Consider the following 16,771-nt stretch of genomic DNA (forward strand, 5'->3'; position numbering starts at 1 on the left):
TTGGACAGGTTCAAGCCCATAGCACAGCTTGAACCCACCAGACATGTCCCAGAATACCATTCTGTTTGGATTCTTTGCAGATGATATGCATAGGAAGGTACTATGGGAATGTCATTGGGAGCTGAAACGAGAACCTGTGACAAAGGTCATGGAACATTTTGCACTTTAGGTTGCTCTTGAGCCTCCATACCACTAAACAATGAGGACAGACTAAAGAGTGGGTGCTGCAAATCTTTACAGATTTAAGTGGTCCTGGCAGGGTAAGTCCAAGTTTTTACTGAGGCATGAACTCTGTCTTCCTACAGTGAGACATGGCAGCAAGTATGAGGACATCATGCAGAGAGAGCTCAGGACATGGATTATTTTTTTGCTGAAATTTTGTTGAATAGGGAGAAATGTGATTCAGTTCTTCAGTTGCTGTCCTCCAGAACACACTGTCTTATGCCTGTATCAAAAGGAAATGGAGGAAGGATAAAATAAAGAGTGGGACAGTACTTGGGCAGATCGAGTGCTAATAGGACAGTTGCCATAGAAATACTTAAACCCTCTATCTCCAGCAAAATGTTACAAGTCTGCTTTTGTATTCTTTGTGTTAGATGCTGGCAGAAGTCTCTGCCCTATGATACTACTAAATTCTATGTGGATTTTGAGGAGGTGTCACTTGCACCCACACAGGTGACATGGGTGCCCCATGGGTATCTACAATAGCCTCATTGACATGAACAGCTATTGACAAGATGCTTGGAACTGCTCACAAGTGAAGTAGGTTTTCAACATCCTCATGAGACTGAGAAATACATCACTCTTTAAAATCGCTCATACAGCACAAGCAAGCTTTGCTGTTAGCTCTATCAATTAACATATCTCAGGATTTGTGACTTGAAGACAGTAATGCTCCATGCTGAGAAAAGGGAGTGGAAAAGAAAATGTTGCCAGCTGTTTGTGTAGAAGTTTAAACTCATGCACCAGATCTCCTGCACTATGAAAGATGAGTCTTTTTCTCACAGTCTTGAGAGTTGAGGCAGTGTTCATATAGCGAGACCTGAAAATAGACTGAAAGGGTGTTCACCATCAAGCCTCAGCCTCTGATTCAGATGCCTACATCGAAAGCCTCCAGAAATCAGAGAACCTCTTTCCAAAAATATCAATCCAACCATCATCCTGTTTGCTGAAGCTCCGCTGATGCTCAAGGGAAGCTGGGTTGCCCATGTGAGCCCCCAAGGGACACACCTGATCTCTACAGTGCTACTCTTTCCACAGGGTCATTACAGGTCACACAAGTTTTGCATGTTTGGGTTCTAACATTGCATTGGTATGATACAATTTCAAATCTAAATGTTTTAAAATTACATTGATAAAATTCACCTGAATGATGACAACATTGCTGCCTGAGAGACGTAAATTAAAAAAAACCTTCAGGTATCAATACTTGTTTTTATTTATAATAGTTTGTGGTAACCCAGATATAGAATTGCCTAGACAACTGTGACTTAATCATGTGCAACTGCCAGCTTGCATTTTTGCAGGCACATCTACCCTGACAAAGGTTTTTAATATTTAAAATCATGCAGATTATCTATTCAGCCCTCAGAAAACTCATTGTGATTAATTCAGTATCTCAGTTTCAGGCACTTCAACTTCTGACACCTTTCTTTAGGCTACAGAGAGCTTTATTAATTGTACTAAAAATCCTGTGCAAATATTTTTAAAATATTATTTAGTACTCAGTTAATTTTTTTATATGAGTATGTTACCATCTATCAATGTTGTCACGAGTCCCTAGATCTCAGCAGAGCTTTATTACTCTGCTTTTAAAACACAATTTTATTATAAGAGCCTCTGTTTATGCACATTTATCAGTCATGTCTACTCAGAAATGCTTATATCATATCTGAGGTCAAGAATTCAGCTGTATTTAAATTATATGCCAGATGAATGGGCAATGCATACATTTCAGTTCTTTGACAACTTAATGAACATATCTCTTGGCAAGATGAGGTTATCTGAACATCCCAAATCATCTGTCACATTTGTCTACAAACTTTTGGGCTGCAGTCTACAGTCTGTGGTGAAAACTGACCCCTACACTGTCTTACTGACCTTTAACTGAAAATAATAATTATTTGCCTCCTAGCGCAGCATCTTACCACAGCCTTGTCAAGTAAAGGGGATAAATGCTGATTTATAATGAGTTTCAGGAATCTAGAAACTTTATGTTACTAAATCTCTCACCTTTCAAGTAAGTTATTTTGTTAGCCATTTAATTTAATTGGAAAACTATCCAGAAAAAAAAGTGCTTTGCACACATTTTCAAGCTGACCACTAATCTGGTTACCTCATTTTTGAAAGACTACTGGCAAGTACTGTTGGATCTAATCTTAAAGAGTGGTCAGGAAACAGAACTTTGAAAAATGTTTTCAGTTTCTCTGGAAAGAAAAGTCTGAGACATATAAGTCTCATTTTCTGCAGAAATTTCCTGCAGAAGACCAAAACTTGGAAAAACAAATCAAACATTTCTGATCAATTTTACTACCTATACACCAACAACACTAACAGAACCTATACTTAAGAGTGTTGCATTCACTAGTGATTCACTAGTGTCTTAAACTGGGAGCTTGTCCTTGAGTTGCTTAAAATTAGTGAACAGCTAAAAAGTTGATTTATACAAATATAAAGCCAAGGTCAGCTATACACTGATTTTAGTGGCAAAACTGCAGTGAGAACCTGGAAGCTACTGGCTTTCTTCATAATGGTAACTTCCCCAAACCAAGATACCACCATTATGGGAAACAGTGATAATAAAACACGGCAGTGCTCTCAAATTGCACTAAAACTGCACTTTCACTGCTCTGAAAAGCTATCATTCAGTCTGAAAGTTACCAAAATTGCTGGGCAAACATGCTCTAAATATATAGTGTCATGAAGAATGTATTTTTCCATAGTAGAGTCATATTGCAAAAAGAGCAAGAGAAATATGGAAAGAGAGCAGAAAATCCTGTTAAAATGTTAAAAAGGAAAGAATAGTAAATAATGGAAACTATTCAGTCATTCTTCAAGCTTCTACTGAACTCAGGTATAATACTAGCTACAAGACTTTGAGAATACTGAGGAGATACTTCATAGAATCATTGAATAGTTGGGAAATGGAAGGGACCCTTTAAAGGTCTAGTCCAAACCTTCATCCAAGGTGGGGGGGCAGTTGTCCAGACCTCACAAGGGTTGAAATCCCTTGGTATTCTTTCCCTTGCTTTTGCCATGGGTTAGCACAGCGTCCCTGATAAGCAGAACCTCTAATAAACAAGCTGTTCCTGTCTGGACAACCCTCACTGCTGGCTCTTATCCTCCTGGCAAGACAGCTGCTCAGTGCTTCTTTGTGCTTCCCCATCCCTGACTGATATCATTCCCATTTCTTGTCATCCTTTCCATTGTCCCCAGAGTCTTCCACCTTCTGGAATGTCAATCCACATCTTCCCATGTTGCTCCAAGGACATTTATCCAAATTTGTTCTTTCTGCCAGCCTCCTGTCAGCTATTCTCACCTCCCATCACCCTTTCCAATAACTAGTTCTGACTCTCAACACCTCCTTTGTGGTTAATCACCTTCTGTCCTCTCTCTGCTCACCTAACCATTCTGACATCATGCAGTCTCCTCCTTAATTTGTAAAAAAAAAGAAAGGGGATGGTGGTCTGCATCCCCCTTATTTTGGTAACCATTCTGTCATTTCTACCTCTCCTTTTTAAGCTCTCACACTGCAATCACTACCTGGAGTCAATGTTCTCGGCTTTCTCCAACTGTTTCCACTGAACCTTACTTTCAACATGACCTCTAATTGCCTCTTTCTAACTAATGCTGTGAATCAGTAGTCACTTGCAGTTCCTCCCTCAGCTTCAATGTGACTTCATTCTGCTCTTCTTGGCCTATCATCTTTTCCTCTTTATCAAGAGATTCCAATCTGCTCATGTTGACAGACTACCACTGACAATTATCACTGACAATTACATTTTCAGGGAACAGCCTTTGTACTTTCTCCCAGGCTGCTCTTCTCTTCTGAGAATCCACCCCCTTGTTATTTTTCAATTCTTTTGAAACTTTTCAATCATCTCACTTGCTCCAAAAAAAAAAAAAAAAAAAAAAAAGCTAGAATATACTGGGATCGCCTTGCTCATCATATTTACCAGCACCGCCTCAAAACAAACTTAACAACAGTGCCTCATAATTTCTTCAAATCCCACTTTTCTGTATCCTTCTTATCTTTTAATTATTTTCTTTTAGACAGAGGCTGCTTTTTCACAGAACCTAATATAAAGCGGTAATTTTCTATAAAGAGGCTATCAAGCACCATGGTTATATAAATACAAATTACAATTATAATTATAATTACAATTATAATTACAAATTAGGACTTTAGATTTCAGTGCTGTAAGAGCATAGTATGAAGACCTTGATATAAAGAAAACAGAACTGCAAAGCTTAGGAATGTGAACTGGACCTTAAAAACTCATTTCTCAGACATGCTGGCCATACGTAAGTGTATATACTATGTACATCAATTGTATGGCATACATCCATTGTCTTTAGAAATAAAGGTTTATACATAGAATGCTGTCTTCACTATAAGCTATAGACATTTTATTACTAATTTCAGTATGGTCAAGGATATTCCATCTGGATCTTATCATACACATTTTTTTCAATATTTGTGAAGAAGACAGAATATATATAACAATAACATTTTGTAGTTAAAGTCAGTCAGAAATAATCTTTGCAGCTTGATTTCTCATTCTGTATTAGGTTTGAATGCTAAGTTTGACAACACCCAGGTTCCAAAGCCAATATTTAAAGGATCACATGGCATGACTTAAAACAACTTTTTTTTTTTTTTTTCCCCTGGTGGTAGCTAGTTTTACACAGTCTCTTCTGAAATTTAAGTGAATAAATTATTCATCAGCCAACACTTGTCCTTAGATGGCATAACTTAGATGTCAAAACCACCCAAAACATCCACATTTGCCAAACCTGTCTTGCATGAAATAGAATGAGGGTATTTACATAAGGAAAATGCCAAAGCAGAAAATTAACCCTTTCAGAGCTTTTGTATAATCAAATATTGTAATAATTATTATCATATCAAATATTTAACTGATAAAAAAGGATCATGATATTCCCACTGAAAGTGTGTTTACCAGTTAGACTGGTGGTCTTCCTGGTTGGGAGGGAGCAGTTGGCTTTTTTGTGATACTGCCTTTCAGTTACTACACATGAAGAAATTTCAACATGAAGTTTTAATACAAAACATACAAATTTGATTTGCTTTTTCTGATACAAAAAGATACAGCAAATCCCAGCTTTTGTGACAACGTGTCTCTTGGAGGAAGTGCCTCTTGTTTGTGAAGAGCCTGCACAACAATGGTGTCTGTCCTTCTGCTGGTGTACAGGGAAAAGGGAGACTGAATGCTGACAGAACACCATGTGAGACCCTTGTGTTCATGTATGCTAACCATGCTGAAGAACAGGAGTGTCTGACAGATGTGGTAAAACTATGAGAGGCTTCCCCACCTATCTGCACTATTACAAAAAGTCCTCACTCCAAGACTGGGCTCAACATATGCATTCCCTTTACATGCTTTTGGTTCCACCTTTTATGAACAGGAACTACTCACAGCAAACACTGAAAGAAAAATTTCAAAAATTTGACTGTGACCAAATAATCCATCTGGAGCAGATCTCTAGGCTGATGAGCTTAGTGAATGCTACTACTATGCAAGATGGTTGGTGGAAGAACCAGTCTATAATCTGTACTGCTTCCAGTCCACCCCTTCCTAAAACAGGGGGACATAAGGACTCAACTGCAGCATGACACCCTATCTTACTGCAGATGCCCCTACCACTACTTAGGAGCTTAGAAGGAAGTTTACAAATTAGTCAAAAGCATTATTTACAACTATTTAGATAGGAAGTTATTACTAAATCTCCCTCACCCTCCTTGCATCTGATTTTAAACTCAGTTATCATACTCAAGTGTGATACCTTGTGCCCTTCCAGGGCTTGAGCTGTCCCTACTTGGTATCAACTGTACTACATTATTTTGGAGAGACTGAGAAATATATCTATGTGTGTATAGACTCCCTCTCAAAACCCACTGAAGGATTGCTTTTTCACATACACTATGACAGAGATTACATTTCCAGTCCTGCTGTGTCATGCTCTCACTGAGAACTAGTCAAGTAAAAAACATAAACATTGATATAAATTACCAAGATCTTGTAGTCTTTATTGAGATGAGTTTCCACAAAAGACAGGAAAATTTTTCCTACTGACTGCAGGAATCAAGCCAAACTTACAAGGATTAGGTTTCAAATGGTAAGATACTTTCTCTTTTTGTTTTTTTTTTTTGTTTATGCCCATCTTGCTACAGCTATGACTGAGTATGTTAATCAAAATCCTATAGAACTGTACTCATTTGTGTGTGTTTACTTTTCATTTACATAATTATCTTACAAAAGGAGCATTTCTCCTTTGTGCTAGATGTCTTACGATGTAATTTAAATCCACAGTTACCAAAATATCCTATACCAGCAGTCCCACCACTATCGATTCTATAGCCCAGTCATTACCATAAATTATTATACAGGACCTAAATTTCCAGTTTCATGATGTCCAAATAGTCCTTCAGTCAAAGCAATCAAATGTTCCCTGTGAAGTGTCCTAAGAATCTGCATTTAGTGTCTTGGACCAAACAGGAGAAACATCCAAAACTTAAAAGGCCTTCAGCGAAAAATCAGGAAACACATGACTGTAGAGTGCCTTAATTTCAAAAATAGGATTTGTGTGTTTGAAACACAGGAAATACTTATAGAAATGAGCAAGAACAAACAGTGATACATATCTGCATAATCAGTCCAAAGCTACAAATACATTTCATTATTAGATATGTATTTTAAAGAATATATAGACTTGATTAAGCATGATATCAAATGTTCAACTGGCAGTGGGTGGGATAGGATAGAGCAACTGAGATGGCATGTGTTTTCAAAACAAACAAACAAAAAACCCAAAAAAAACCCCAAGAAAAGTCAAGAAGGAAACAAGTCCTCTCAGTCACCTCTAGTCACCCAAGAGGGCATGAAATCCCAAGCATTTACAATAAGCATTTATCTCTTGGCCCCTAGACAGACTTCTGTTTTGAGGAGACAAGCAACTATCACTTGTCTGTAGCCTATGAATATTGTCTATTGAATATTGAATATCTGACCTCTGCTAATGCTGAATTTCTCCCATGAGTACTCAGAATATGTGCAAGCAAAGTCCTGCTTAAATCAATATGGGGTAGGTTGCAGGCCTGTGGTGGGCCAGTTCCACAAACGTGGCTTCACTGTGGGACAACAGCAGGATTTTAAACAGCTCCTACAAAGGGATGAATACTTTTTTGCATCCTTCCACCTTCTGCCTAGAATAGTCATTGAGTGTCTGTGCCACCCTTTTATACTATCTCAAGAATCTGATAAAAAAAATACAAAGAAAAATACAAAAATAAAATACAAAGAAACTTCATATTTTTAGCAATTTCTTCAGTTTGCATAAGGACATGAACATGCCTGGACTTGATGGTTATAAAATGAAAAAAAATACGCATCTTTAACCAGACTGCTCTTTAACAAAGGTGAAGTAATATTCTTGTGAAGTAGCACAGAACAGTTTTGAATAATATCTGGAGACAATAATTTGCTTAACACTAGGAGAAGTTTTGTACCTAATGCAGAGCTTGAAGTTGATATCAGATAAATTCTGGTTTTATATGTCTTGTGCTTATTACATACAAATCATAGTACAAAACCTGTGGTACAAATTCCATTATTTGGTTGCATCAGCCAACTCACTGTCTAAAGACATTATTCTTTAAGTAAATGAATCAATAAGTACAGAAAATGTAAATAATCATTTTGTTATCTAAATGTTATAAAACATATAGATGACTGTAATTACTTAATTTCAAATGTCTGAAGATAGTTGTTATTTCCTTTCTAGACTACTAAAGAAAAATCTAACTTATTCACTGTGACACTCCTTTGATCATCATATAGTTATATAATTACACAGTTCAGCTGAACAAAAACACCACCAAAACTGTTTACTATTTATAATGAGCAATTTTTAAAGTTCACCCTTCTTTTTCCACACTGGCTAGTTAAAGAGTTTATCCATTTAAATGGATAGCTTCATCATACTTTTTTCTAAATGTAAAATACGAACTATTTTCAGCCCACTCACATAAGGTCTTGGTGTATAATATCAAACTCTTTGATTTGTTGCATATGCATTGCAAAATGTCATCTTGTCCTGTTTTTAATGGCTATGGCCAGAGTATACTTATGATCATTGCTGATTTAAATCACTGATTTCTTCACACTCAGTATCACTTCAGTTTACAAAAGCAGAATTCTATTGAATTTTAATTTTGCAGAACAGTATCTCAGACTGAGCCTTCTCTTTTCTCTAAAAAGTCAATCAGATTAGTAGTGTGCACTCACAGAGCTCTCAATGAATATAAACTAGAAGGAAGTTGCCTATGTGCTATGCAGAATTGTACAGGCAACTCTCAGTTGTATGTGGGTGTGTAACCCAGGTTGCAGATTAGCAGTGCTATGCTAAAACAAAGCAGAAAAAAAGGAAAAACACCCACCATTCTTCTTTGAACTTCTGATCTCACTTTTTACTTGAGTTTAACTCTATTCCTTGATAAATGTAATACACATAGGAAGCTCTTATCTAATGTGGACATGCTTTGTATTACCTGTGTGTTAGCTTTATGTGGGTTAGTCTACTCCATTGTTAGTTTCAATAATTAAGAACTGACTGTGTAACTGTGTAACTATGGAAGAGCCCAGCAGCCCACAGGTTTATTTAACATTTGCTAAAAACCAATTACTTGCCAAAATACCTAACGCACCTTGTAAATCATCAGAGTTCCCTTTAATATTATCTTTTTAAACCCATGAGTGATAATAACCTGCTGCAATACTGGATTCTTATAATATAAATAATATGTTGAGATGCTTGAAAGTCAAAGCAAAAGCAAAACAAGTGAACAAACACAATGCACTTAAAAGCAGACAGACAAAGTGGACTCCTCTGGCCCCAAGGCCTCGAGACTGACAAAAAGCCATTTTATAATAAGACTGTAGCTCTACCAAAAGCCTTGACTTAATTGGCTAATTGTACATTTTATTTATTTAGAGGGTAATTAACACTGATCACGCTTTTAAAATACTATATGCTCTAGGCCAGTGCAACAAAAACAGTTGTTTCCTTGTGAAATATTTGTGTGAGGGAAAGTTGCTTCCTGCTGCCCCCTCCCCATTCTCATTTTTCTCTGCACAATATAAACAGCATGTATTTCATGAGCAAAGCCAAAAGACAAAGATACTCAGTGGGCTAGCCAAGTGCCCTAAGATCCATGAACTACAAAGGAAGCTGAGCTGGAAGATACTGGCAATCCATCTCCATCCTCAGGAAGGGAACCCAGACACTGACAGACCCTGGGAAACTGCTGCAGGAGCTTATCTGCTGGGGAGGAGGAATGGCAGAGACACTTCTCAAGGAGCAGAAGAAATACAGTACTCAGTGTATGAAACATTTACTCTTATAGAAGCATTGAGGGAGAATCTGCTGAAGGGCCGGCAGGGCAACAGAGGGAAGGAAAGGAACAGGGGTAGACAGCCTTTACTTTAGGGAATCTGTTTTTTTTTTTCTCTCTCGCATCAGAAAATTAAAACTATTGACTTCACATTACCCATGAGCATTAAAGATCAATGCATATATAAAATAGTGTGATACTCTTTGCTATTCTGAAAAGGACTAATCTACCAGCCCTGTATTCTAGCTTTGGCAATAGCTTAACTCCTGTACTAAAATGAAAGCAAAAGGCTTTTCATACTGTGACACAACAGTGTACTGAATTGGAATGAACCTTTTTGCTCCTTTGAATTTATACCTTAATACATTACTTTTGATATGCTGACTAGGATCAAAATGACACTGATGGCAAAAAGTGCAAGCGCTGCTTTAATTCATGTATACATACAGTTCTTGTAGGAATCTCTCTAAAACTACTTGACATTCTGTACCAGTGTGTACCACTGAGTAATAACTTTGCATAAAATGTTACTTTATATGTTGGCTTTTAATTTCACTGAACATCCCCTTGTCCTTTTAATGCTGGAGAAAAATAAAACTAAATACTTCTGTCACAAGATTTCTTACTGGCACAATCCTAAAAATCCACTTAATAAAAAGTACCTGCCCTTTCTCAGATAGCAATACAGTATTGTCATATAGCCAAAGGAATTATATTTGTATCAAAAGAAAAACATTTATCAAAATATTTGCTTTCAGATTTGTTTACTGTTTATTATTTTAATTTACATCAGTTGCTGCTTGCAAAACTTCCAGGGAAATAATTTAAATTTTTTTTTTTCTTTTCCCACTGCATAGTAAACACAGCCTTCTTAGTATTTCAGAAGTATAGTACTATAGAAATGCTAGGGCCTGCTTCTGCTCCAAATGAAGTTAATGGGAAAACACCAACTGACTTTATTAAGAGTTAGGTCAGGCCTCAGATTTGCAGATTTTGAAATTTCATAGTTGAAAATTTTCTGGCTAATCCTCAGAACTGACTACTTCTACAACTATATAATATTTACAACTTTATTTACATGTACTTCTTTATTACAATATGTAATATCAATGTTCCTTGTAAAGGTTACTATTTTAAAGAAATTAGACTGAAGTTATTGCCAATCAACCTTTTAATAAACTTAAGTGGGATGACTTTCAGAACTTTTCTCAACATACGATTCAGTTTTTATTCACTCCTGCTGTCTTTGACAATTACTTAACTACCTTAATTTCAAAGCCTTTTTCAGTGTAATAAAAATGTCCTTTTGGCAGAAGTTTATTGGTCCCATTTAAAATCACGTTCTGAAACATTCCTATACTGATGAGGACTCATTATTTTAGCAATTTTTCTGTTTCAACACAGTATATAAAGCCATGCCTCTCAACCGATCAACCTCAGTATGAAAGTGTAAGTGAGGTCAAACAGATTGCTCACCAAATCTTTGATCAAGTTGTCTGATCACATATAGACACAACTGTCTGAATTGTTGCATATGTTGTATAATGCTATCATACAAATTTAAGCATTTTCATTATTGACTGCTGCTTGTGTACGTATACATTAACTTGCTGGTCATAAAACTACAACAAAGGACAAGATATACAAATATTGAGTTAAGACCTCTAGTCTTGTCTATCCCAAAATTAAGAAAAATCTGTGTTCTTTATGACTGATCAACTCATGATTTTGTGCTTCAGTTATACACATTTCCAAAATTAAACTGTGAAGTTAATGTCAAATACTGTGTTGTAACTTTAAATATAACTGACATATTAGAACAGATAGATGGGTAATTATGATAAACTACACAATAGTGCTACTGCAGATAATATAATTTATCAATCCTGTGGTCCCCATCATTCATGCATTTACAGTTTGGGAATACAGTGACTGCAAAGGATAATAATTCATAATGGCTACATTCTCAGTACTTCATGCTAGCTCACTAGACAAAATAAAAAAGGTTAATTGTATAACTGGAAAAATGTAAAATTTTATTCCAAGAAAATTAACAAGCTACACAGGTAAATTTTGGCAAATGCAACTTTATATTGAAATCCACACATCTGTATCTTAAAGAAGGAAAGACTCACAGACTCTAATGTATCTCTAAAATACTAAGAAATCATATTATATGCTTTCACAAGTTAAAACTTAAATAATTTAAAACAACCAATACACCAAAATGTGCAGAAAATATAAACAAGACTGTGCCTTCAGTAGAATAAATGCTTCACAAATTGTGCAAGATATCATACTAAGGCTGCGGTCTCCCCATGACAGCTGTCTTAAAATATAAACATACATCAACTGTCTGTGTCTCCCAGAACAAACTAGAAAGGGCGGCACACCTAGGAAAGAAATCACATAATCCCAGTGATGTGCATATTGATTTTGGGAACCATTGGAGTAAAAAGGAAAAAAGAGGACTAAGTGATCTTTCATGCACTCCCAAATGACTGACCAGAGTTATTGATTCAATTTTCCTTGCTTATTTGCTTCAATGCTAAACAAAATGGAAGATACTAGATAACCCTTTAAGGCAACATGTGTTTATTCTGTATAATTATAACTGTTCAATTATGACTGGATATTATCATTAACGTTGCCTAACAGACTGATATCTAGCTTTTTAAAAAATATAAATAAGAGTCTATTAAACTTTATACCAAATCAGCAAAAAACACAGAATACAATTAAATGTTAGTAATTTCACTGTTAAGGAAAATGGTAATTAGAAAGAGTAATATATTTGGAGAAAAAAAAACTTAAAGTCAAAATCTGAACAAAAATACTGCTTTGGAATGCTCCCCAAAACTTACTCACAAGGCAAACAGATTTGTAAGTGTGATAATCCAATAATGCATGGCACATCTTTAATCAGTTACAGTACTTGAGTCCCCAGTTTTCAGTCTTTGCAAAATAATAATTGTATGAAATGTTTTAAAGGTCTTCAGATGTCTAAAATTAGTTTTATCAACACATTAACCTCATATCAACTTAATTTATTAAGATGTCCAATGCTAATCTTTTTGATGTTCTTATTTTATGTAGTGATATACACAGCATTTAGCACTGATACTTAGCACCTGCTACTTTCATAATCTAGATTTCAACCACATAAAGGAATTCAGGGCAGTAGTTCAGTCCTTTGTTCTTAATTACAAACCTTCAGCAGTGGTCAGCAGGAACATGTTTAGGTTTAAAACAGGATTAGAGGTGAGCTATTGCAAAGACTGCAGAATGTTGCCCAAATCCTTACAGCTGCTGACATCCCGTTCTTGATTTTCTCCTCAAGACATGGCTACAGGCCACAATTGCTTAGCAGAGAATGGTAGTGTTTCACAAGGCTAAAGATTTACAGATGCTCCCTCATATAACACAGTAAGGTTCCCTTGGTAACCTGGATTTTCTGCAGTAAAGAAGGGTTGTGCTGAAACAGCGCCTCAGCTCCCTGTTGGAGAAAATGCAGACAAAAGGATTGATTCCAGCTTGGGCAAAACTCATCCAGACAGCGGCCGTTAGAAATCCCCCAGGTACTACAGGCCCTCTTGCAAAAACTCTCCAGTAACAGGCTACCAAATAGGGACCCCACAAGGTCAGAAAGAGGAATGTCATGATGTAGAACATTCTGCTGATTCTCTTCTCCATTTTGAATTCATCTAAAACCAGTAGCCTCCTCCTGCCTGTGGTGTTCGCGTTTTGCCTGATTCCCAACAAGGTTGGAGGTGTGGGACCCCTTCCAAATCCAGCCAGCCAATTAGCAGCTGCTTGACCACTCGCTCCAGGACCATGAAAAGTCCAGTTCTGGCTCACTGCTGCAACAAACTGGACTGGCTTCATTTTCCTGCGATCGTGAACAAAAAATATCAGCTTGAGGTAGACAAGCTGTGTGGCTAGGAGGATAAGGGCAAGAAGAAGCATAAATCCCAAGGAATCATTAGCCCTGAAGGAACGATGCTGGAAAGTGCATTGGTCTTCCTCCCTAATGAATGAGTAGGTGCCCACATCTAAAACTGGGGGGAAAGCCATGGCTACAGAGAGAGTCCACACCATACAGATAACAGCCAAACAAGTCCAGAAGGTCAGTCTTTTCGTATAAAAACGGTGGTGGGCAATAGCTAAGTATCTCGTGACGCTTATGCAGAATAACATGAAAGCAGTGTGAAAGCAGGACAAAACCCCCAAAAAGGCAATCACTTTGCAAGTAAGAGTCCCATACGTCCACGTAGAGCCATTTTTTACCGAGGTGAAAACAAAAGGGAAACAAATTGCAGATCTGAGGATATCTGAGCAGCAAAGATCCAACAGGAAGTAGTAAGGAGCTCTATGCAAGGTCTTATCTTTGACTAGCAAAATGGAGATCAGAAGGTTACCCACCACACTGACTCCTATTATGAAACCCAGTGAAGTCAGTTTCAGAAAAGCTGTTAAAGGAGAGAGATTTTGTAAAATGTTGTCAGCTGCATGGCTGTAGTTCGCCATAGATGGATGGATGATATGTATATTGCCTCAGTCAAGTCTCATGATCTATATTTAAGAACAAGGAAAAAATAGATCCATACATCTTACTGAAAATGTAATCCACAAACAGAACTGATCTTGTGTCTAGTCATACAGTACATCCTCTTCTTTCTGATTTGTCATGCCATCAAAATATCTGAAAAAAAATTGAGCTATCAGTTCTTAAGTTAACACAAAATGATGTCAGAAAGTGCTAACAAAGATGTTAATTTATGGAGAACCAAATGAAGTTGTAAATTTGAGTACTATTGTTTTTTTAAAAAAAAAATGAGGCTTTTTTTTTTCTGACTATTTAGTATGATTGACTATTGGCAGATTTGGCATGTTACAGTTTCACGACTGACCAATGCCCCTTATATTTGGTAGCACATATAATTCCACAGTTAAAGCCTCAGAGATTTTATGAATCAAAAGATTCCCAGTTTGCAAGCCCAAGAGTTAATCATTGACATCTTTTTTAAAAAACCCCCATAGACTGCTGATGCTTTGACATTACCTACATTTATTTTATGGCTACAGTATTTGTCAATGTTTTTAGAGGCAACTGCTGTGTTGATATGGATCACACCCAAAGAAACCCTGCAGAATTTATGTTTTTTAACCCAAGTCACCAAAGCACATTAATCACACAGTGTTAGTTTATGCATTTTGTGAGAAACAGTATTCACTATCCCCCTCCCTCCCTGCTATAAACCATAATTTTATCATTTAAGAGAAACAGGTATCTAGACAGTCGATAGCAGTATGCTTTAGGGTGTCGTCCCCCCGGCCTCCCCCCTCCTTTCCCCGTGCTTTAATGCAAATTGTTAAAGCCTCGACATAATTCATAATAAGCAACGGTCAGTGTAAATACTGAGCAAAAATAGGCAGCACAGCCAAGATATAATGCCCATCCTTTCGGGAGGGCTAGTTTTGGTTATGCTTAAATAAACACATAAATTGTTTTTTGGGTTTTTTTTGGGGGGTTTGGGTTTTTTTGGTTTTTTTCAAGCTAATTAGGGCTCCGCGATTCTCATTAATCCTCCCAGTGAATCGTACCAGAACACGTTTCATGCAATAAAATAAAATAAAGAACAGTCTGTTGCTGCCTTTTTTTTTTTTCCCTCCTGGTTTGGTTTTGTTTTGTTTTTCTTTTTTTCTCCCTCCAGAGCCAGGGACAGGAGCCACAGCAGGCATGATCAGGCTCCTTCGTTATTCACACGAAGTGTTTCCTATGCCACCTCGGGTGTACAAAGGATATTCCCACTGAATCCCAGCAAAATCCTTGCATTCTTACCGTCCACAAAAGAGCCTGATTGCTGCTGTGTAAACAGAGGCTGATCAGATCATGGCATCGTTTTAAAACCATGAAATCAGGCTCCCCCTCCCCCCTCCCGCCAGCCCCGCCGCTCCCCCTCCTCCGTGGAGCTGTCCCCGCGGCGGCCGGCCCTGCCTCCGCACACACAGCCCGCACGCTGTGCACCGCCACTGCTGCCACACTCACACCGCCGCTGACACACGCACTCACGGCCACAGCCGCTCCCCCACGCCCGGCCATGCAGGGCTGGACTGCGCCGCGCTGCAAGGCAGCCCGGGTGCCGCTGCCTGGCATCAGCCGCATCTGCCGGAGCCGTGCGAGAGCCCCCCGCGGCGGGGAGCTGGGGAGAGCGGAAGAGGCATTGTCTGTGAGGGCTTCCATCATGCCACTTCTTTGGAAATAAGCCCCGCACGCCTGAGCGGGAGAGCCCTCTCAGCACGCACCTGCAGCCGCGGCAGCCCTCGGAGCCCCCAGCCCCTCTCCTCCTACCTGTTGGTGCCGGAGATCCCCACATGCCAGAGCTGCTCCTTCCCGCCGACCGGCGGCTGCTTTACCCTGGCGATCCTTCCTATTCTTCTCTACCGTCACTCATTCTTCTTCTTTCTCTCAATCCTATTCCCTTTTCTTTTTTCTTTTTTTTTTTTAATTTCCTTTTTTTTTTTTTTTTTTTTTTTTTTTTTTTTTTTTTTTGCCTCGGTGCCTTGGCTGAGGATCCAGTCAGTGGCTCGGGCGGCGCATGCTCGCCGCGCCTCCCCCCTGCGCGCCGAGCCCCGTCCTCCCCTGTCGCAGCGCCACAATCTCTCCCTGTAACGCAGCGGCGGCGGCCGCCTCAATGAGGGCACGGCGGGCTCGGCGGCGGCAGCTGCTGCTGCTGTCTCAGAGAGGGCACGGCAACCTCCGCGGCAGCAGCAGCGTCCTCAGTGGTGTGCAGGCAGCCCCGGCGGCAGCAGCCTTCTCAGTGAGGGGAAGGCAGCATCCTCAGTGACGGGAAGGCAGCCTCCTTGGCAGCACGTTCCCATCGCGATGTATAGCCGAGCTGGATTTATTGGCGAGCCTGGGCAAGCCAGTGAGGAAAGGGAGGGGAAGGAATTAGGTCCTGCGCTCCTTGTTTATGCCTCTGGGCTCCCCCTCCCGCCCCACTCGCTTACAACGGGGGTCTGGAAGCGCCCGCCGCGCTGCGCGTCGCAGCCTGTCAGGAGAGGGACCGGGCGGTTTCTTCAGCTGCCGCTGCTTGATCCTCCCGCTGGTGGCTCGTTTTCCTTCCTCCCGATTCC

The 16,771-nt window shown here is 38.9% G+C and overlaps 1 protein-coding gene across 2 annotated transcripts; it reads right to left on the reverse strand.

Moving 5' to 3' along the window:
- Positions 1–12,005: 12,005 nt before the first annotated feature.
- Positions 12,006–16,144, reverse strand: LOC131573780 (probable G-protein coupled receptor 85). Of its 2 annotated transcripts, none has more exons than XM_058828014.1 (2): positions 15,987–16,144; positions 12,006–14,336 (listed from the first exon to the last, which is right to left on the reverse strand). In XM_058828014.1, exon 2 carries the CDS (start codon positions 14,159–14,161, stop codon positions 13,049–13,051), a length of 1,113 nt encoding a protein of 370 aa, XP_058683997.1. In that variant the 5' UTR covers positions 14,162–14,336; positions 15,987–16,144; the 3' UTR covers positions 12,006–13,048. The 2 variants fall into 2 exon arrangements, with proteins under 2 accessions (XP_058683997.1, XP_058683998.1); XM_058828015.1 differs by having other exon boundaries at positions 12,006–14,311; positions 15,987–16,140.
- Between the last annotated feature and the right edge of the window lie 627 nt (positions 16,145–16,771).

Source organism: Poecile atricapillus, chromosome Z (assembly GCF_030490865.1).
Source record: "Poecile atricapillus isolate bPoeAtr1 chromosome Z, bPoeAtr1.hap1, whole genome shotgun sequence".
NCBI classification, from domain to species: Eukaryota; Metazoa; Chordata; class Aves; order Passeriformes; family Paridae; genus Poecile; species Poecile atricapillus.